Raw genomic sequence first — 21653 nt, 5'->3', positions numbered from 1 at the left:
AACCTCATTTTCTTAGTCAACAACTGTCATCCAGAGTTCATCTTAGTACTTCTTCCTACTGACAATAAAAGTCCCTCCTACTTCCAATCATTCTTTTATCTCTCACACCCCCATGCACAAACAGCTTTACCCTTTCTGCTCTCCAATTTATACACCAGTGAGTCTCAGTTCTCAGTAACTTAAACACATGCTTCTTACATTCTTCATTTCACAGATTTCCTAACAAGCACTCATTTAGATGCTCTTCAAATTGCCAAGTTAAGACTACGGGGAAAACAACAGTCAGAAAAGAAAAAAGGCCAAGTTACCTCAAAATACAGAACTCTTTCAGGATTACCAGTTAGCTATGTTCAAAGGAAAGAGTCATCACTTCTTTCTAAAGGAGGGATGCTCAGGCGCCAAGAGTGGGATCATGAAGAGAGGAGAATGAAGGAGTCAAAGTGTCAGATGTTTTTGCAAGGAGGTCAAGAGCTACCAACAACTAATTGCACTGTCAACTGTCAGTCCATTTCAGCAGTTTGACATAGTGTAAATCATTACCTGATTGTTATTACTGTTTGAGCTAGTCAAAAGTGAGTAGATTTCACCTGTCTTGTAACTTTTAACTGCTATTTAAATCCTCCTAGAAGCCTTTTGCATTAAGACATCTTAGACCAAAATATATACCAGCAAGAATACTGCCGCAACTGCAAAACACAAGAGTATGACCTTTAACCTTATAGGCCTTCTGAATTACTAAAGTGAAACCTAAACCAAGAAAATTAAAACTCTTTAGTTTAATTTTCCCATGAAATGCTAAAAAATTTAATATGCAAAATAATAATAAAAAGTATGTATTCATGGAAGCACAACAATATTATGATTCCAAGAACAACACAATGTTTCTGGTCTGTAAAAATTAGTTCTATTTTATACAAAAGATCACCACCACATTTCTACACCTATCAACGAGCCAATTTTCCACAAAAGCTAGACAACGGAAGGGAGGGAGGGAAAGAGGGAAGGAGAGAGGAGATACCAAATGTAATGGAAGGAAAAATAGATAAAACCTAACATAAATGAGAATAACTAAAAAAGTCTTACAAGAAAAACATCATCAGGAGACTATTTTCCACATTCAACTTTTCTGAAGATATAAGTTGCCCAGGCCCTTTAATATCAAAATCCGGTAGTCATTTTGTAAATGGAAGATGACAAACTACTTAGAACCAGCCACATTTCTTACATTTCATCTGGTTGCTCTTGAATCTTGAAATTCTACTAATGCTAGTTTAGATCACCATTACGTAGCCCATAATAATGAAATTTCTGTTCAAAAGAGCTAGTCTTAACTAGTATGGCCTAGGCCTTAAATTTAAGTTTGGTTTTAGGATCAAATAGCTTCATAAATCTTTTAAGCCAGCTTTTCTTAAAAACGCACTGCTAACTCTGCAGAGCTATGGTAATTAATGCTGCTGGATAAATAGTCATCTTAAGTAGTGATCACTTTAGTTTTATAGAATATGTTACTATGAATGGCCTAAATTGGCTTACAATGAAGAAAACAATGTTTTAAAATTTGATAAAGTTTAAAACAAACTTACAAAACTGGCAAATTCGCTTAAGCAATTAAAAAGATCTCTCCCTTAATCTATTCTCATGACAAAACATGAGTCCCCTCTAAATTACTGATATTCAGATTTAGAGATAACAACCATGAATGTTATATTCAGTTATCACCCACTGTTTCGAATCTAAAGTGCTCAAGATATCCTTCTCTTAGCTTTCTTTAACACAGTAAACAAAATCTCATCCTAATATCCAAGAAACAACAAAAAAAGGGGGGGATGATTTTCTGTCTGTTTTATGGGGAGAAAATATTAAAAGTACACTTATGTATTAAAATTAACTGGAGTTATGAAAGCTACCAGTCATTTCAGGAAGTCCCATTCTAAAATCATCTAGAAATATAAGTGTATAATATGAAAAAAACCTAATGGAAATATTGGAGAAGAGAGGGTAAGTCATGTAAAGATAAAAATAATCCCATGCCCATAGTGGGGTCACCATGGCTGGCTGATTAACACAAAATGTCATGAGAGAAAAATGTGTTTAAAAAGTTTCAACACTGCCAAAACACAAAACTTTAAAGTACAGAAACAAAACTGAGATAACCTCTCCAAACATTAAGTTCCACTTAAAAAAAAATCAGGAAGAAAAAAGATGACATTACTTTTTTTCCAACACACTAAATCTGATGCTCTGACATGCTTTGAGCCACCAAATCCACCCAGATTATTCTCAACAGATTTATCTTCCTCACCCCCTTCTACCCAAATTTAGCTCCTTTTTCCTGCAGAAAAAGGTACAAATTCCTACAATGACAAGAACAAGAAATAAAAACAGTGAGTACAACTGATAGAGATCCATTGATTTTTATTACAAATGTACTTGATCACTTGGCTTCAAAAAGTTTAAAATCAATACCCTAATATCTGTATGCCAGTACAAAGCAAACTGTTTTACAAATTAAATACCTAAAAACTTGACAAAAATATTAAAGTTTGATGAAAAACAATTATAAAAATTCTTAATCTCTCTCTTCAAAAAAAGGAGGCAGTCTTCCCAGACCTATCATACAATGTTAATAGTGTGCAGCACTAGGTAGTTAAATTATATTTATGTCAGCATTTAAAAAAACTCTTAAAACTAATAGATTTTATTTGTATATGCTTCAGTTAAGTTTGTGAATACCATCTGATTGCAATATAATCATCTCTTTAATTGAATTCTAATTTACACTTATTTAATAATTTGCATAGCTTGAAAGGGATAAAGGTTATTCTACGACTAATTAACATAGGCTATTATAGTGCTATTTCTCAAGGCAGTAAGTATTTGCTCCCAAATGAAATTATCTGTCTCCTTTCAGCAGGGGTTAAAATTACTAGCAGCTTTCTCCATTACCTGGAAAAAAAAAATCAAACTGAAATAGTTATCCATCTTTAGATGTAAAGGCCTAAAAACAAAAATTAACAGACTTTCCATCTTGAGTCAAATTTTAACCCCTGCATGGGACTAGAAAGTGAGACTTTGAGAGTTTTTTAAATTTCCCATTGGTTTTGGTTTTTACTTTCCATGGCTTTTGAGAAGCTGGAAAACAGTTTGTCTTTCCTGACTACTTTGTCTTTTTTTCTCATTTGGCAAATGTTCATCTACCTTCAATGTGTGTCTAGTAGAGGAAAAGCCAACATGGCTTTCTTATGAACCTCCTTTGTTGTCAAAGGCATGTATGATATTTCTACAGTTCTGGTTAGTTAACTTTAGCTCCCTCTGTGGCTGGATGACTGCTGCTTCTAACATCTGAATGATAAATAGGAGGCACAAATAAAAGGTAGCTTTAAAATAAGATTTGGTGATTTAAGGGGGGAAAACTCACAAATACCATCACCACTACCACCACCACACACACACACACACACACACACACACACACACACACACACACACTTTCTCTCTCTCTCTCTCTCTCTTCAAATCTGGTGGCTGATCTCTGGATCAAATTACTTGACAGTGTCTCTCATTTTAAAGAACATCAATAGCTCAATGCATTTCAAGTTTTCTTTTTTTACTTAGGCAAATAACATAGTTTAACCAAGCTCTTGGACCTTAATTGTAAGACAAAGCAGATCAATAAAAATAAGGCATACTTGTCATGAATTAAGTTCTGTTTGCTTGTTTTTGGCACATTTGATCATACTGTCTTCTATGAACAACACATATGGTCAAATATACCCTTCTTTTTTCAGCACAAACTGGGCCTACCCACTAGTAAAACTAAAAACATGAAGAGACTCTAACATAATACACTGAAATATAGAACCTTGGTAAAGTACCGAGCACCTGGGAGAGAAATAAATGTAGGGGAGGATGAAACAGGAGAAGGGGAAGGGAGGTGAGGAGGTTGATGGGGAGAGAAAGTGAGATGCTTTGAACAAAAAGAGCATCTTTACAGTCACTCAGTCTTCTCTATATGACCACTTTTTAAGTCTTAAAAGATCTGCATGTGGATTTCTTTTTAAACCCACTGACCATAAATCAGACAATGGATTCAAAGTCCTAGTAAGATTGTGTTTAACTGTTATAGTGTAAAGACAACAGCACAGTACATGTGCTTCTTGATCCAGTAGGATTCCAAGCAGAATCTGAAGTCTATAGGTAAGAAAGGTTTCACTTTAGGCAGCTGACCCTAAAGAAAACCTTATGAAAGAACTTGCATCTCAAAGAAAGGACACTTTGCCTAAGTTTGCTGTGTTTTTGTTGACTTGCACTACTGACTGCTGGCTACTACGAAACACTGATCTAGGAGTACTCCAACAACTCGTAGCACAAGGCTTAACTTTAAGAAGCTATAGTAAACAAGAGACAAAATCAAAGCAATTCTCTTTCCTAATTAGAAACAGCACAGAGAATGCAATCTTTTCCATATCACAGTTAAAGTACAGTGAACAAAACAGCTCAACAAACCTTAAGACAAAAGTGCAGGTTATTAATGTTTACATGCAGTTGATAAGCATTCCAAATGTCACATTATGCACTGTAAAAGCTCAACTTTACTATATGAAAATAATAAAAAATGCACCTTGGGGGGAGGGGAAAGCAATTTAATAATTTCCAGTGATTTTGTAAGTAAAGAAACTCCTAACTATTGTACGGTCACCTCATAGTTAACATTGTATGAATATGAAAAGCAAACAATGGGAAAATGCACAGTACAATGAAAATAGCTTGTTATTCAACACATACAGTAGATCTCAAAAACAAAGACAACACAACCAGAAAGCTTAAAAATATCAAATCAAAACCTAAAGAGCCAGCAGGAAAAAAAATCCTTCAAAAAAGACAACTGTTCTGCCTTCCTAGGCGGATGCTTTCCAATGGGAAAGGTACTGACCGTTCCCAGTCCTACCGGTGGTTTCTTCTACATACAGCAGGTAGATCTAGATGGCTGGATTTGCCAAGAAACAATTGCATGTCCAGAACTCTCTCTGTCAAGACAAGATCCAAGATCCTCTTTTTTTCTTTTTTCTTTTTTTACCAAAATACTTTCTACAGAATTCCAAACCAAAATGTACTGTATTTAAGGCATCTTTTATAACATTTTTCTCTTCACTCAAAGATGATAGTCATGCAGCAGTTTAATGATAAAAAATATATTAATATTTTACTATACAGCAGCAAGAAGTTAGTTGTCAATTAAAAGCACACAAACATCTTCAAATGAAAACCTGTAAAAGACTATCGTTGCAAACAATTTCAGTGGAGGACACCAGCTTGGTAAAGTGCTCTCCTAAGCTTGCATTTTCATACCCTAAACCTTGAATATGAGTGATAATAGAACATACTTTTGACAGAAGGCTTGTACACTTGGGGAACACAAATACACTTACATATAATGTAGCCAGTAATAACTAGCACCACAGCTACATGGAAATCCTTTACATACACCAACTTGGCTTTCACTTTTAAAGGAAACTCAGAATCCATGGCTCAGTAGGATAACTATAATGGTGTTGCTTTGCTTTTAAACAGGTCTACATAAGTTAATAGCACTGGCAAAAAAATCAAAGGATAGCTTCAGACCTCTTACAAGTTTAGGAGACAGTGCTAGTGACCACAAATAGACTCACTACCTGATATCCAAGTACAGGTTCACTGGAAATTGCTGCACGTTAGTTAGGTTTTTAAAATCTTTCTACACATAATAAAAAATATATATTATGAACAATACAAGTACATCTCATATACACAATAATAACAAAACACCTACTCAAAGCAAACAGATGCAGAAAAATATTATGGGAAATTTCCTTTTTCTTTCTCTTTTTTCTTTTACTATTTGAATAACTTTGGTTCCAACCATAAAAATCACAACTTAGCAAATTTCATTTAAATGCCTTTTTAATAATTTCTTCATGTTCACAGAAGTTTCACTGACCATTTTATATGTTTAAGGTCCAGATGCAATGCATATTGTATAAAAGAGAGCACTTATTGTTTACCTTGCATGAATTAAACCTACGTACCTTGAACTCTACAAACTTCTGCATAACATTTAGACAAAGCTCAGACACACAGCATGCCTAGCCCTCATATATATACACATCTCTAATCACAGGTATATAGGATGTCAAATATACTATAATAACCTCCATGTAAGGTTTGAAATTTGGTAACAAAATGAGAAAAACTAAAAATATTATTTTACGTGTTCTAAAATATCTCTTTTTTGTGCTAAAGTCAAATGTTAGCTCAACATGAAAAGGACTTTTTATATAATTCAGCAATATTATAATCTTGACCATTTTGCAAACACTTTTAATAATAATAGCTTAAACGTGTACAAAAGTTCTTGGTTAATTAGGGAAATAAACACTCAGTTCTTTATATTTTTTAATCAAGTAGGAAACACAGTTCATATAATGTTATTACTTTTTGTATATTTTTTTGTTTTTTGTTTTTAGCAGCTGCTTACTGTTTTACATGGTGGATAAAGTGGACAACATCCAGCGATGGGTGGCAAGTCAAGAAGAGAAACTGTCAGTTGGTGGAGGTTCTGTGGGTGGTGCTCCCTTGAAGTTTAAGTTTTTTTTAAACTTTTTAACTTTTTATTTTCTCTCTTTACAGTATATTTTCTCTCTGTGTGTGGCTGTGTGTGTGTGTACACGTACGTGTATGCGTGCGTGTGTGTGTGTGTGTGTGTGTGTTTCATTCAGTTTGATCAATCTTCTTCCCCTTCTTCCTCACCCTGCAGTAGCAGGGTGGCAGCGGTGGTCTCCTCCTGCTGCTGCTGCTGCTGCTGGTGGAGTTGCTCACAAGCGGCCCGCTTCTCCCTCTGCTTCTCTTGAATCTTCTTCATCTCCTCCGAGTACTTGCAGAAGGTGTGTCCGAACTTGGCCCACACCTTGTAGGGCACGGTGATGGAGTTGCGGTAGGTGGGCTTCACCTCACTGACTCGCATAAACACGCCGTACTTGTTGGAGCCCACATCGAAGAAGAAGCGCTTGTTGTCCACAGTCAAGGAGGTGCCCTCGGGCAGCTCGGCCGGCTCCTCCTCCACTCCATAGTCGTCGATGAGCTTGGCCAGAGCGTCACGGAACTCGATGAGCCCCTGTGCGGGCAACGCAATGGTCTGGCCCTGCGTGGAGCCCAGGCCGGGCCCCCGGTTGACTGTCTGGCGGATGCGCAGGAAGCGGCCGCGCTGGTTCTCCTTGAGATCCATGTAGTACTTGCGGTTTTCGCGCACCAGGAACTCGCTCTTGAGCGCCCGGCGTGGCTCGTCCTGTGCCTGGGCCAGGTCGGGCGGCTGGCTGGGGCCCAGCTGCGCGTAGTGCTCGATGAAGTCGCCCAGGTAGTCGCGGAACTCCACTGCCACAGACATGGAGAGGGTGAGGCGGCTCTTGTTGCCGCCAGCACCCACCTCAGCGATCTTCAGGAAACGGCCCTTAGCGTTCTGCTTCACGTCCAGGTAGAAACGCTTGTTCTGGATGTCCACCCGCTTGGAGGCCAGCTCCTGCGTCTCGTGCTGCAGCCCCCCCGGGGCCCCGCCGCCGCCGCCACTGCCGCCGCCGCCCCCGCCGCCACCACCGCCCCCGCCGGAGCCTGAGCCCGAGCCCGGGTGCCCTAGGGAGCCGCCCGAGCCCAGCGCCGCACCACCCTGCTCGCTGCCGCTGTCTCGGTCCGCCATGATGCTGCGCTCCGCCGCCGCGCCGCCGCCTGCCGCTCCGCCCGCCGCCTCAGTCGCCTCAGCCGCCGCTGCTTTCCCTCCCCGGCTCCGCCTGCTGCCGCCGCAACCCCCACAGCCAGTCAGCCACTCTCGCGAGATCTGCGGGAGAGACGAGACAGACGAGACCCGGTAACAGGGCACTGACTCCCCAGTACAGTAGCAGGACGCCCTACTGTACGCGCCCACCCGCCCGCCGGCACGTGACTGCGCCCCTTCCCCAGGCCAGCAACCCTGCCCGCCTGCCCGCCAGGCGGCGCCCACCCGCCGGCCCTCGCCCTACACCCCTCTCCGGAGGGGGGAGCGGGAGCGAGCGCCGCGTCGCAGTTCTGCTGCCACCGCAGCCTCTGCCGCCACCGCCGCCGTAGCTACCCCTGTTGGCCAGACCCTAGGCAGCCTCGACTTGGGGAGCCGAGGAACTGGGGGGGGGGGGTTGCCGTATTAAGCACAGAGATCAGGCCTGACTCTGCTTTCCAGTGACCCCCCAAAAAGAAGATGTGGGGGAGGGGCCTGAGTAGCACAGCAGAGTAGGATGCTGAGGGTATACCGAGTCACGGCCTCCCTTTCCCTTGTGGGCCTGACCCAGACCCAAACCCAGACAGGGTTGCCCGCCACCCGGCAGGGCAGTCTCCTACCGCAGAGCCGTGGCCGAAGAGGCAGGCGAGGAAAAAGAGGTGCTGCGGTGGTAAACCCTTAGCTGCAGAGGGGGCTGCTGGGGACGAGGACCGGGCGCCGGCAGCAGTGGCGCGGAGCAGCAGACACCTAGCCCGTCCCTCCCCTCTCCCTCCCCTCGCTCCCGCCGCTCCCCCTCCCCGCGCACGGCAGCGGCTCTGGCCTCAGATGATCCCGCTCCCCCCTCCCCCCAACCGCAGCCCCGCACAGTCGGGCGGGCGCACTCACCAGCGGGGGGAGCTGGGCTGAGGACAGTAGCCGCACCAGGGCCGAGGTGCCCGCAGTGCCTATTCCCGTAGGCTATGCCCTTACTCCCAAACAATAATAGAAAAGAAACCCACACTCACCCCAAAACCTGCAACCAGACCCCTTAGGGACCAGGATTGCTTGGTTGCCTCCCCCCTCCTCCTTCTGAGATTTGGGAAGGGGGGCACCCTGCTTAGGGCTCAGCCCAGCCTGGGTTGTCGGCCAGCTCTGCAGAGGAACCAGACCCTCCCGAGTATTCAGACCCCAGCCCACTCTTCTTTGGAAGGACCCAGAATGGAGGAGAAAACCCAATCAGCCTTTCGGAAATTCATGAACTAAAAATGTCAGGAATTTCCTGGGAAACGCAGTTCCTTACGGGATTCATTAAAGCAGGTTTGCTTACCCCTTTACTCTTCCACCCAGAAACTCCCAGTATCCAAAAGAGCCCCCCACCCCCGGTAAAATATTAAAAGATCTTGGATTTTATGCAGACATTACTGACCATTAATTAACCAATCAGTCTTAGCTACTAAAAGGGATCTCCTGTGCCCATAGAAAGGGGCCCAAGAATAAAGATGGAGCTCAGAAATAAAAATTTTCTTTTAAAACTATAACTCATCATCTAGGGCTTCTTTTCCAACACCCAGAAAGATAGTGTGTGCTCGTACTTTACTGCAGTGTGTAGCCCTGTGGCACAGCTAAGGCCTATTTCGCGAAGACCCTTGCCAGTGACTCCAAACTCCACATTACTGGAGAGGATACAGACCATGCAGCCTTATCTCTGGCTTTTTCGACACAGATTGCTGCCTCTCCCCTAGTAATATGCTAATTCATCTGCGGGTTCCACTTCTACTGAACTCCTTTTCTTCCACAATAAGGAGCAGCCTTCCCCACTTAGCTGCAGAAACTGGTAACTGTAAGGTTGCCTAATGGGGAAATAATTAAAGTAAGATCAGTCTATGGAGAGATGCCTTTCTGGTCTTGAGCCCGAAAAGCCCCTTAATATGGCCTTTTATATTGGGGGCAAACCTGTCCACTGAGTGTGTATGTCTTCTGTATCTCTGTCTTCTCCTAACCTCTGTCCCCAGCAAGAGCCCCATTTTAGTTAGTGTTAGGCACATTTACTTCCCATTAATAAAGAAGAAAGAGGGCAAATAACCCTGGTCACCAAAGAGCAAACTAGGGAATCCTGTGAACCAGCCTGAGAAACATACACCTGCATACAGTGACATCTGAAAGCGTTCCCTGAAGAGGAAGCTCACTCTGAAACAGAAACCTTTGCTAAGGGCCTCACAAAGAATTTCTCCTTAATTTAGAAGCAATCACTTACACATAGGGCCTTTTCAGTGCTGAGTTTTCTGCACTCTCTCCTCCATCCCCAAGTCTGTTGGGTTAAGGGAAACAGGAACTTTTAGAGGATATCCTACCACAAAAACAAATTCCTGAAGACACAGAGGTGCCTACGGGCTCTCTACTTGTTCCTTGAAACAGTCAGGACCCTGGATAGACCCCGGCAACTCCAGTAACCTAAATGCTGAGTGACGCGGGATCTGCATAGAACAAAGCGGTCTCGCGGTCTCACGCTTCCATGCGTAACTGAAGGAAAGGTCCAGTGAAGTCCGGATCTAGGGAGGCACCTGCCGGTCTTCAAGACTTTACAAAGAACCAAACCATACCCCTAACGAGAGCTCAAGACAGCAAAGCCAATGAGATTTTGATGAGGCCACCCACAGTCAGTCCCTACATTCTCCCAGACTTGGGGTTCCAAATCGCCTTCCCGTATCAACTTCGCAGTTAATCCAAACATTTATTTCCGAGGGTTCTAAAGCAGTTTGAATTTTGGAGAGCCCTGATTTTCTGGGGAGAGGAGCTATCACCAGGAATTGACATTTTCCTCAGAGGAAAGGCAACTGATGGGGTTTCTAAGTAGAATACAAATTAAATATCATTTGCACACTTAGAGTGGGAATTTCGAGTAAAAACCAGCAAATGACTGAGACTTCTGAGTAATTATATGCTTTATACAGTCATTGTATATGTAATTTCTACCTGTACAAGCCAGCAGCTCTTCTTTAGATCTAAAAAATAAACAAGACTGAAGCTTCCCCCACAAACAATTCAACAATGTTAGCTAGGTAGCATATTTTTAATACTTCATCAAGAGCATTAATTTCAGGATAAGCCTGTAAAAGTGGACTTTTTCTGTCTAAAAGGTAAAAGGCGGCTTTCCTTAGGCTACAGGTATGACATTCGTCTTAAAAGGCAGCCAGGAAGGAAGGAATATTAACATACAGGATAGTCTTAAAATGTTTAGAACTTTAAGTAGAAATCTAAAAATTATATTTGCATCCTGGCTTTGAAGATCTTTTAGAAAATTGTAGATTTAAAGAGGTTTTTAGCCATTTGTTAACTACCTAAATATACTAACTTGATAAATGAAAAACCTTTTCTAGTGTTTAGCTCTTTGAATCTATTACTTCAATATACATAACTGTTAAGACTAACCTTACAATTTCATTCTAGTGTAGGAAAAACTAAAAAGAAACGAAATATAATGTGTAGCAAAATATTTATATTAATGAAAAATTATCAAAAAGAATTATTTCCCTTTCATTCAAAAATTGCTTACATTTACCTGATAAAGATATCTAGGTCCTTTGAGCCTCTTTATCAACACTATAGACACACTTTAAAGAGAATCAAGACTAAAAAAAATTTTAGTAACTACATATTTAACAAACTTTCCCACAGAAAAATTTTTTTTGCATAAGGACACAGATTCTGAGATAGACCAAGAAGGAAAAAAAAACCCTCAATTTTCCTCTGCCTCAGCTATAGGTGATTCTGAAATAATGTAATTCACCTTTTATTTTTACAGGAAAAAACAACACATAGTAATAAAATTGAGGAGAAGCTATTTACCTCTGTGTAGTAAACTCTTGACTCTAGTGCTCCCAACAGAAACAACACATTAATACTTTACAAAGCCCAAATCCCTCCTTCCCCCAAAAGAGAACATTTGAACTTTATTCAAGTGCTACTTGGGTTAAACCAGACAATTATCTTCAATACTTAAATCATTAAAAAAAAAAAAAAACAACCAGAATGTTAGGCTGCAAATGTTCAAAGCAGAAGAATTCCCCATTTCTTTAGGGCTTCCACCAAAGGCGTAAGGGACACAAGTAAACGGAGCGGAGCGCTAGCACCATAACCATCTCCTAGCACTAGTACTGCCTGAGTCCTTTTAAAGAAGCTTGCAACGGCCTACCCACTCTCGAAAATTAGCTTTCTTTGACACTGTATGAGTATTTAGAACTAAAGATATGAACTAAATATTCAAATTCAGGAAAGAAATATTTAGTGATAAATAACCTTTGCATTTCCAAAAGGTTTTCATCTTAAACATCTGCAGAAGAGTTAAATTTAGCACACATTCTAAATTCCATAAAAAATGCACAGAACCCAACATTTTATGGACCCCAAAGGTCCAAACAAAACCGATTCAATTGTCAAAAGCTCTCTCTTCATCTGATACTTAAATAATTTTACTAGTACTATACTCAAGGAACTGAAATCAGCAACTTTTTCCATACTTTAGCCAACACTCCAATTTTCAAAGCCGCAATTCCCTTAAGTCTTTTGGGCGGGGACAAAGGGGGTCTTAAAGTAAATAAAAATTTTCCTTTCCCCTCTGGCAGTCTACCAAAAGATGCCAAACCAAATCCAGCCTATTGTAAATCTCCCTTCCAAGGACATGGGACGGTAACATAGACATCACTGCTAAAATATGCCTTAAAGTCCTTAGCTGGACAGTAACGTAAGGGGCCCAGAAGAAAACCAAGCCTCCAATAGTTCCCTCAGAGACAACGGAAAAGGTGGCATTTTTCGGGGGAGGGGGACGACTGCCGACAGCTCTGTTACACCTTGCAGGTCTCTAGGGGCCTCTCTCTACCAAAGTTCAGGCTTACGGTAGATACATTTGCTGGGTTCCTACAACATCGCAAGTCATCTCTGGTCCTGCTGTCGTTCTCAGAGAAGACCCTCCAGCTTCACATACCTTCCTTTTGCCCCCACCGCCACCCCCAACCCCGACAAAAGCTAATGAGCAGGCAGGCAGACCTAGGGCTCAGGCTATTGCTCGGGCCACCCATCCTTGGGCCTGGCGATGTCAGCACCGATTTGCTTTGCCCTTTAAAAAAAAAATGTAAAAAAAATTAAAAAAAAAAGCCAACAACACACCTTGGGCGTATGTAATGGGGGGGCGGAGCAGGAGAGGGACTGGTAGTGGAATCTAATTTATAGATCCCTCCTTCCTCTTCCCACCTTCAAGGGATGCAGGACTGGGAGTGTCAGCCACGTCTAGCGCACTGTCCCAGGCCTCGGGGCCACTGTGGTCTGTGGAAATGGAGCTCAGAGATGGAAGAGGGAAAAAAAACCCAAAACCCCCGCATCATTGGTGGTCTCCAGTGCCTGCTGGGGGAGAATTGTTCTTTTAAGGGGGAAATGTTATGATGTTCCTTCTCGGAAGTGGGAGGGGGTTCATTCGTCTCCGCCAGGCCCGGGATGGGGGGGCATTGCTGCACCGCCTGGGTCTGCAATGGCACTCTAATGGTTTCTGGGCTGCGAGAGGACTGTGGCAGGGGACAGGGTGGGCGGCACCTCGACTGTGGCAGTGACAGCAAGCAAGGTCGCGAGGGGCTTACCGGGGAGGGCGGGCTGGCGGGCGCTGTCCTGCCGCAGGTGAGGGAGGGCGCGGGCTGGAGGGAGGGAGGCCGGCGCGCGCGAGGCGGGCGCGAGGAGGAGGGAGGGGAGAGGCGCGCGCACACCTGTTCTGGACCGCGGCGCGAGCCGAACGGCGCCTCGCTCGGGCTCTCCGGGCTGAGCCGCGAGGAGGGCGGGCTGCGGGCGGGGGCGGGCCGCGAGGGGAGGGGAGGGGAGGGGAGGGGAGGAGGCGGAGGCGGCGGCGGCGGCCGCGCGGCGGGCTCGGGCCTCGCTCGCTCGCTCTGGCTCTCGCTCCCGCGGTCAGGCCGGGCTGACACCCGGCTCCTCCCGCTCACTCACAGCCCGTCCGGCTCACTCGCTCTCTCTCTCTCCCTCTGTCCTTCTCCTTCTTCCCCTGCGGGATCCTCTCGCCACCGCCGCCGCCGCCGCCACGGCGAGTCGTGGCAGCCAGACGTCGGCGCGTAACCCGGCGCTCCGTGCGTGACTCCCGGCGACGTCAGCGCGCGCTCCGCGCTGCCCACCCCCTCCGTGGCTCGCGCTCGCGGCTCCGTGGCGGCCGCGGTAGCCGAGCGCGCTCCCCGTCCCTGCCTCGCACGCGTGAGCGCGCCCTCGCCGCTCTTGGCGCGTCAATACCGCAGCCCAGGCCCCGGGGCGCGTCTGAGGACCGGGCCCGGGTGGTCGCTCCCTCCCCACCCCGCTCCCGGGGCTCCCCTAAAGGGCTCATCCCTCGCCGGCGTTCTCGAGGCCCAGGCGGGGCTCGGGCCCGAGTGGAAGCCTGAAGGGCCTGCGCCAGCTCCGCGTTAGGGCCTCAGCGTCACTGCGGCTGCTGCCGCCACCTCGTCACACGCCCCCTCCCTCCGCCCGGCTGGCTCAGAGGCGGCGAGCCTTTCATCTCCCGGGAGGGTCTCACCTTGGCCTTCAGACACCCGCCAAGACGGGCTGGAAGGGCGGAATTAGCGACAGCGGAGGGAGGCTAGATGAGGCTCTTGCTCCAGCAACCATTGACAGGAAGTGTGGGGTTTCTGCCCAGCCTCCCACGCAGTGTAGGTGAAGCTGGGCCCCTTTGAGGGAATGTGACTAAGGACAAAACCCTGATAAATATTATTTATGCGTCTTTGTGCAGAGAGAGAGAGAGAGAGTAAAAGGGGCAAGTTATTTTTCATAAATTGCTATGCAGGGGTGAAACCCAGGACTGTATAATGTCCTTTAAGATTGCTTATGACATCTTACCAACTTTGAGATTTTTGGTGCATGTAACATTATCTCAGACCTCAACACTCAGCACACAGAATTGACATGGATCTGCAGAATAAATAACAAACGGCTTTCACCATCTTTATTTAAATAGATCTCCCAGAGAAGTCATCTATTATTTGGGAAAATAAAGAGACCACTAAAAAAGCATTTCAAAGGAAACGACCCATTACTCTTCAGCCTGTCTCCAACACGTTCTCGCCTCTAACTACGGATTAATGAACGTTTTTGTTGTTTTCTTAAAGTACGAGAATAACTTAAATAACTGACCAGATTTTAAAGTTATTTTGAATATACACGACAAATGCCCTGTTCTTAGGCAATAGAACTTTCAAGTTCACTAATCTTCAAGAGAATTTTATCTGGTGAAACCTGTGAGAAAAGTAGAAAGGGTGCACGATACATCCTGGTTGAGAGATAAGAATTTTTGAGTTGGAAAAGTTAGTTGTCCAGAATTTTAAGGACGGTTTCACCCAGGAAGGAGAAAGCTTATGTCTTTCTGTCCACCATCCTCCACTGTTGTCTTCAGAGTATCATTCGATGGCCTTTATATATGTTGTAGATAGTGGTTAAGGGCTGAAAAGAATTAAAGGGACCCCTTAAAAGGTTTGAATTTGAGATTTGTGCTATAGAACATGATACTCAGTAATACATCGTGAAACAATTGAACTTACACTTTTAAAATGCAACAAAATATTCATTAATCTCTGGTTAGAGGCCAGAAAATGAGAAGGGGTGAAGAGTGATGGGCCATTTTCTTTGAATTGCTTTTATATTCACCTCATCTTTAGGTGGCAGCACTACTATACAAATGTCTTCAAAACCATAGAGAGTCTGTGCACTGACAGCCTGAAGTATCTTGTTCCAAATGTTTGCATTGTGGAAATTAGAAGCTGGTGAAAATGTGAAGTTGGAGCTAAGAATCAGAGTGCTTCTAGAAAAGGCCACAGAAACTAATGAGCTGCATGGGTCACTGAAGGAAAAGCCTAGAACTTTAGGGAACATTTAAAGTGTGAGAAGCAAGTGATGCTTTTGAATGTGCCTTTTCTTTTTAAATCAGAAAACAAACCATGCTTCACAATATTTCATACTTATCAAGTATAGTTTGAAGTTACAACCCGTGTAGACATCGGTTTTCTAACTGCAACTTTTTCTTCTTAAATACAGAGTCTCACTATGTAACTGACTGAACTGGAACTCACTATTTTAAGGCTGGCTTTGAACTCAAAGGTCCTCTTGCTCTGCCTCTTGAGTGTTGGCTTCTAACTGCAATTTTTAAATTTAAGTACAGTTTATTTTCAGTTCTCCACTATCACGCTTAAGAAGACTCCCCTAGACAGTGCTTTGTTGTTGACCCTGTGAAGAAACTTTTCTTGGCTTCTTTTCTGACTCTCCTATATCACTCATATACAAAGTAAATGTCATCACTCAAACTTAGTGAAGAAGACTGGCTGAAATAGATGGAAAGTGGCAGCAATTTACAAGTAATTCTATAGCTTAACTTCTCCCACGTTTTTTGTTTATTTTTTGCAACAGAGTCTCATGTAGCCTAGGTCCCAAACCCACTATCCCCCACATTTTTTGAAGATAATAAATTGTGATGTGTAGAAAATTTGTGGATCAAGGATTCTCTAAACACGTTTGTCATAATTAATTTTGTTGATGTATAGTAGGTCTCTCCTTATCCTTTACCAAACCAACCCAATAAAATTGAATTCATGTGCCTTTCAAAATAGTCTGCATTAGATTTGCTGTGTAAACACAGCCACCAAGGGCTATAGAGGCATGACAACCAAGAGTGGGAAATCCAATTATTTCTGGAGAGAGGATAAAGTGTTGATAAAGTCCTTCTTGATGATAGCTTTCATCCTTCTCAAGTCAAACTTGGAGGAGGAGTCTCAAGTGAGTTGGTAGTTCTCAAGCTCAGCAGTATTATAAAGCTCTCCAGTGCCAGCAAATCATGCAGCCTGGGGCTTTTGTTACAAACTTCTGCCAGCACTATTTTGGCAGTAGAATGTTCTGTTGAGCAAAGTTTGCACGTGTTTAGGGTGTGAAGTGGTTCCTCGGGCTTTTATCTGGTTTCATTCCAGTTTGGGGACTTGAAGACAAGGGTTAGAAGCATGAGACTGAGCTCACAGGTTCCTTGAAAGAGACCAAGCAAACGATTTTGAATTTTCACTCAGTTTATGCTCAGTTTTTTCTTTGTTGGTGTGAGAGTTACTGAGTTGTACTCTTTTAGTTTACTTCTTAAATATTAACATGATATTGAACCAGTTCTCATTAGTAGATAAACAAGTTCCTGTCTGTGGAGAATCAGGGGATCTTTCTTCATCCTCCTTCTTATAACACCACCAAAATGGGTTTATTTAGAGGAAACACACTAACTAATATGCAGTCTCAGAGCAATGGGACCAGTAATTAAGTCTAATCTCATGTGTCAAATTTTATATACCTCTGGCTTTTTTTGAGTCAATTCTCTGGTTTCATATATTTGATCTACTTCTTTCCAGCCTGGAATCATTGCTTAGTGTAACATGGTGCTAATTTGTTAAGGGGGGGTCCCTCTTCTTGGAAGCATACTATCTATTTTCATTTATTTTTTTTACCCTCCCCCCCTTTTTTAGACAGTATCTCACTATGTAACCCTGTCTGGCCCAAAATTTGATATGCAGACCAGGCTGTCCTTGAACTCAGAAATTCACCTACCACTGCCTCCCAAATGCTGGGATTAAAGTGTGCACCCCCATGCTTGGCTATTTTTATTATTTTTTTTATCCAAGTTAAAAGAAAAATTCCAGGACTGGAGAACTAGCTCAGTGGTTTAGAGCACTTACTACTCTTGCAGAGCATCTGGGTTCAGGTCCTAGCACTCACATATGGTGGTTCACAAACATTTGTAATACCAGATCAAGGGATCTGACTTCCTCAGAGGCCTTTGTGTACATGGTGCCATACATACACTCAGACATATGCACTTAAAAATCTTTGTCTAGCCGGGCTGTGGTGGCGCACGCCTTTAATCCCAGCACTCGGGAGGCAGAGGCAGGCGGATCTCCTTGAGTTCGAGACCAGCCTGGTCTACAAGAGCTAGTTCCAGGACAGGCTCCAAAGCTACAGAGAGAAACCCTGTCTCGAAAAAAACAACAAACAAAAACAACAACAACAACAAAAATCTTTGTCTAATCTTGATATGACAGTTTTAGTCATCAAAGACTGTAGGAGTAGAAAATTAAAGGCAAAAGTTTTTTTTTTTTTTTTTTTTTTGAGACAAAGTCTCACTGTATAACCATGGCTAGCCTGGATCTTTCTATATAGACCAAGATGGCCTTGAACTCATAGAGACTCACCTCTCTCTGCTCCTGAGCACTGTGATTAAAAGTATATGCCACTTGCTAAAAGTAACATACTAAAATAATAACAATGTCTCATTCTTATTATAATTAATGGGATATCAATTTCTAGGCTACAAGTACAGCAATTTGAAAGTGTTAGATATCCTAGATACTTTCCCCAAGGGGGTAAAACCTCTTTAAAATTTTTCTAAAGTTATATTGTATGTGTATGCACACCCATGGCACATATTTAGATGTCAGAGGACAACTTGTGGGAACTTGTTCTCTCCTTCTACTCCGTGGGTCCTAGGGATCTAAGACAAGTTGTCAGACTTAGTGGCAGGTGTCTTTACCCTTTAAGCCTTCTCACTGGCCCCAAGAGGGTATGACTTCTTCTTTATAGCTTTTCCTTTCCTTCTCTTTAAACTCAGTTTAATTTTGTGTTTTGGAGGGGTTCATTGTTGTTGTTGTTGTTGTTGTTGTTGTTGTTGTTTGAGAGATGGCCTTGCTATGTAGAGCTGGCTGGCCTGGAACTCACAATGCAGGTCAGGTTGGCCCCCATCTCAGAGCAATCCACCTGCCTCTGTCTCACCAGTGCTGCGATCAAAGGTATATGTTATCATGTACAGTCTTGAAGTAATATGAAAACAGACAAAAACAAATTTGTATATTAAAATCAACATATGGATGAGCTGAGGTATGGACAGGAAAGGTAGGCCTTTTCAAAGGGTGGATCTGTGTGTTCAATGTTGCTGGCGTTGTGCAGTGACTGCAAAATTCCTCTGTTGCTTCTTTTAGAGCCTCAATGTGTTGCCACTATGCTGCATGGACCACCTCTGAGTCTAACCCATTTTGTAACATAATCCAGTAGCACTTTGTGACCAGATGGATCTCAGCAGAATTTCTGTGTTGAGTAAAATGTTTTGGAGTTTGGGGGTAGGGGAACAAGACAATAATTCAAATGCAAATACAAAGTAAACTAAATTATTTTTGTGTTGTAATAATCATTTTTTATTTGTTAGATTTTGGAGGCTGAACATACATGTTCTGTGTTGCATAAATGTTCTACTACCAAGCTATGTAGGCTACAGTGGCTTGGTCAGCAAGCCCTAGGATCCTCCTGTCTCTGCCCACCCCCAGCATAGGATTAGGAGTGTGTATCATACACTCAGCATTTTTATATGGATTCTGTGGGGGAATGAATGAAGTCCTAGGGAATATGTATTATTGACAGGCATGGCCATGTTAAGGGCACCAGTACCTGACACCCATGGGAAGGGGCAAAACCATCCCTTGGTCCTCATGCTGATGATGCTGACAGTGTATGCAAAAATTAGCGACTCCAACCCCCCCACCCTGCCAGTCCTGCCCCCTAACTGCAACCTGAGACTTTATTACGGAGACCTCCCACTGAGACTAGCTAATCCCTCCTGTTGTGCTGTGCATAATAAAAGGATTGAGTTCCCTGGCTGTGTAGTAGGTTCCCTCTGTCAGAGCAGGTTCAGCTCACCGATTCCAGCTTTTATGTACGCCTATCTGTCAATTCTTTATTGCTGCGTTATCCCAGGCAGGCAATGCAGGATGTACAAGGTTCTGCGTTTCAGACTGTTGTTCCCTGAGCTTGCAAGGCACTACCTCTCCAATCCTCCCCATTCTTTCTTTTTGTTTTCTTTCAGAATTTTCACAGTGTGCTTTGATAGCATTCTCCCCATGGTCTTCTCCCTTTCACTTTCTCCATCTCACTGAACCCCTCTTCCCAGCAAACGTCCCTCTACTTTTATGTCTTTTTTACACACTTAACTGAAGTCACTTGAGCAAGAACGCTTTACTAGTGGCTCCGCCACTAAGGAATATGGCTTCCCCTCCCCCAACAACCTAACAGCCCCTCTCAGGGAATGATGGGCTTTATGAGCCCTCCCCATGCCATGATGGGATATTGACAGGCCACTTGTCCTCTCCAGAAGACACTTTTTCAAAACAGTCCTTCCCATCTTCTGTCTCTTACAACCCCCCACCCCCATCTTTCACATTCCCTGAGCTTTGGAAAGAGTAACGTAGATAGCCCGTTTAAGGCTGAGCAGTCAATGCCAATCATTCTTAGTACTGTGACCAGTTATAATTCTTTGCTTTAATCATTGCCCATTGCAAACAAGTTTCTCTAACCAAGTCTGAGAGCATTAATTATGGGTATAAACATAAATATGTGGAAGGCAGTTTGACACCATGTTCATTTAGCAAAGCAACAACAGCAAGTTTCCCTTCTCTTCAGTAGGTGACTTCCCCACTTGTAGGCTTTTGACCAGGTTGATAGTTACCAGGAATGAATTCCTCCTGGGGTGTGGGCCTCAAATCTAATGAGAAAGTGGTTGGTTACCTCTATAACAGCCATGCCACTACTGTGCCAGGAAGTACACCTTGCCTGGAAGGCTGGTGTTATAGTTTGCAGGGTTCATAGCTGAGTAAGATCAGTGATGACCTTTATACCCCTGAAGCCTGCATAGCATCTTTGGTAGCTAAGAAAGTCAATCAATAGGGAGGAAGCTTCTAGTTTGATTTCTTTATGTCCTGCAGCTAAAATGTGTGGTGCCTTCTGCAATAGGGTTTTATCATCTACTTCCAGTGAGCATGCAAGAGCAACACTAATAATCTATACTATTTGAAGAGTCTCTAGGATCTCACTGACCAACAACTCATAAGGTGGTATTCCAAACCTGATACTAGAATTTTCATTTAATAACCCACAATTTCTGTGAGCAGTATTATCCATTTATATGAGATGCCTCGGCACCTCCCTTCAAACTCTTTCCATATTATATATATTTGTGTGTGAATATACATATATGTATATACTTTTAAACTAAATTTATATATAATTTTTTATAAGGCTTCACTATATAGTCCCAGTTGACCTGGAAGTCATTCAGACCATGCTGGCCTCAAACTCACAGGGATTTTCCTGCCTCTGCCTCCCAAGTGCTGGGATTTATTATCATCATCATTATTATTATTACTACTAGTTTGTGTATGTATGTGCACCCACAGGAGGTCAGAGGGCAACTGACTGGAGTTGGTTCTCTCCTTCCATCATGTGGATCCCAGGGATTGAAGTCAGGTTGTCAGGTTTGGTGGCAGGCACCTTTATCCACTGAACCATTTACCAATCCTCCATTATATTTTTAATTAACTTTTATTTTTAATTAACTTTTAAAATAGGTTTACATGCATCTTTTTCATGCATTCCTTTTCCCATTCCCTTATTATCCCATCCCCACTTAAATATTTGCACTGCTAGTATTCTCCATTTCTACTTAATATCATGTTCCTCTGTTTTCCCTCCTTGTAGGTCTCCCCTCCACCCCTTTCTACCTTGCTGGCATCTCCAGGCTCTCCATATTAAGCATATAAATCTAAACATGTGAAACTAGGATTTATATTGGAAAGAGAGCACGCAATTACGTCTTAGGGCCTAGGTTACTTTGCTCAGTATAATATTTTCCAGTTCCATTCATTTTCCAGAAATTTTCATAATGTTCCCTTCAGAGCTGAATAAAATTTCATTGTATGTGTCCCATATGTGTATCTCATTTTCTTTAAAATTTTATATTTGTAAGCTGAGCAGTGGTGGTGCACACCTTTAATCCCAGCATTCTGTAGGCAGAGGCAGT

The 21653-nt window shown here is 43.1% G+C and overlaps 1 protein-coding gene across 3 annotated transcripts; it reads right to left on the bottom strand.

The window, feature by feature from the left end:
- Positions 1–2398: 2398 nt before the first annotated feature.
- Pura (purine rich element binding protein A) lies at positions 2399–14329 on the bottom strand. Of its 3 annotated transcripts, none has more exons than XM_038329534.2 (2): positions 14313–14329; positions 2399–7864 (listed from the first exon to the last, which is right to left on the bottom strand). In XM_038329534.2, the coding sequence occupies exon 2, from the start codon at positions 7724–7726 to the stop codon at positions 6761–6763; it is 966 nt and encodes a 321-aa protein (XP_038185462.1). In that variant the 5' UTR covers positions 7727–7864; positions 14313–14329; the 3' UTR covers positions 2399–6760. The 3 variants fall into 3 exon arrangements, with proteins under 3 accessions (XP_038185462.1, XP_038185460.1, XP_038185461.1); XM_038329532.2 differs by lacking the exon at positions 14313–14329 and adding an exon at positions 13384–13532; XM_038329533.2 differs by lacking the exon at positions 14313–14329 and adding an exon at positions 8398–8529.
- Between the last annotated feature and the right edge of the window lie 7324 nt (positions 14330–21653).

This window comes from Arvicola amphibius, chromosome 5 (assembly GCF_903992535.2).
Source record: "Arvicola amphibius chromosome 5, mArvAmp1.2, whole genome shotgun sequence".
Classification (NCBI taxonomy): Eukaryota; Metazoa; Chordata; class Mammalia; order Rodentia; family Cricetidae; genus Arvicola; species Arvicola amphibius.
Note: the sequence above shows the minus strand (reverse complement) of the source record. Positions and strands in the feature narration are given on the sequence as shown.

Excerpts from the sequence above, each read along its gene's own strand:
- Pura (XM_038329534.2), bottom strand. The coding sequence starts at position 7,726 with ATGGCGGACCGAGACAGCGGCAGCGAGCAGGGTGGTGCGGCGCTGGGC.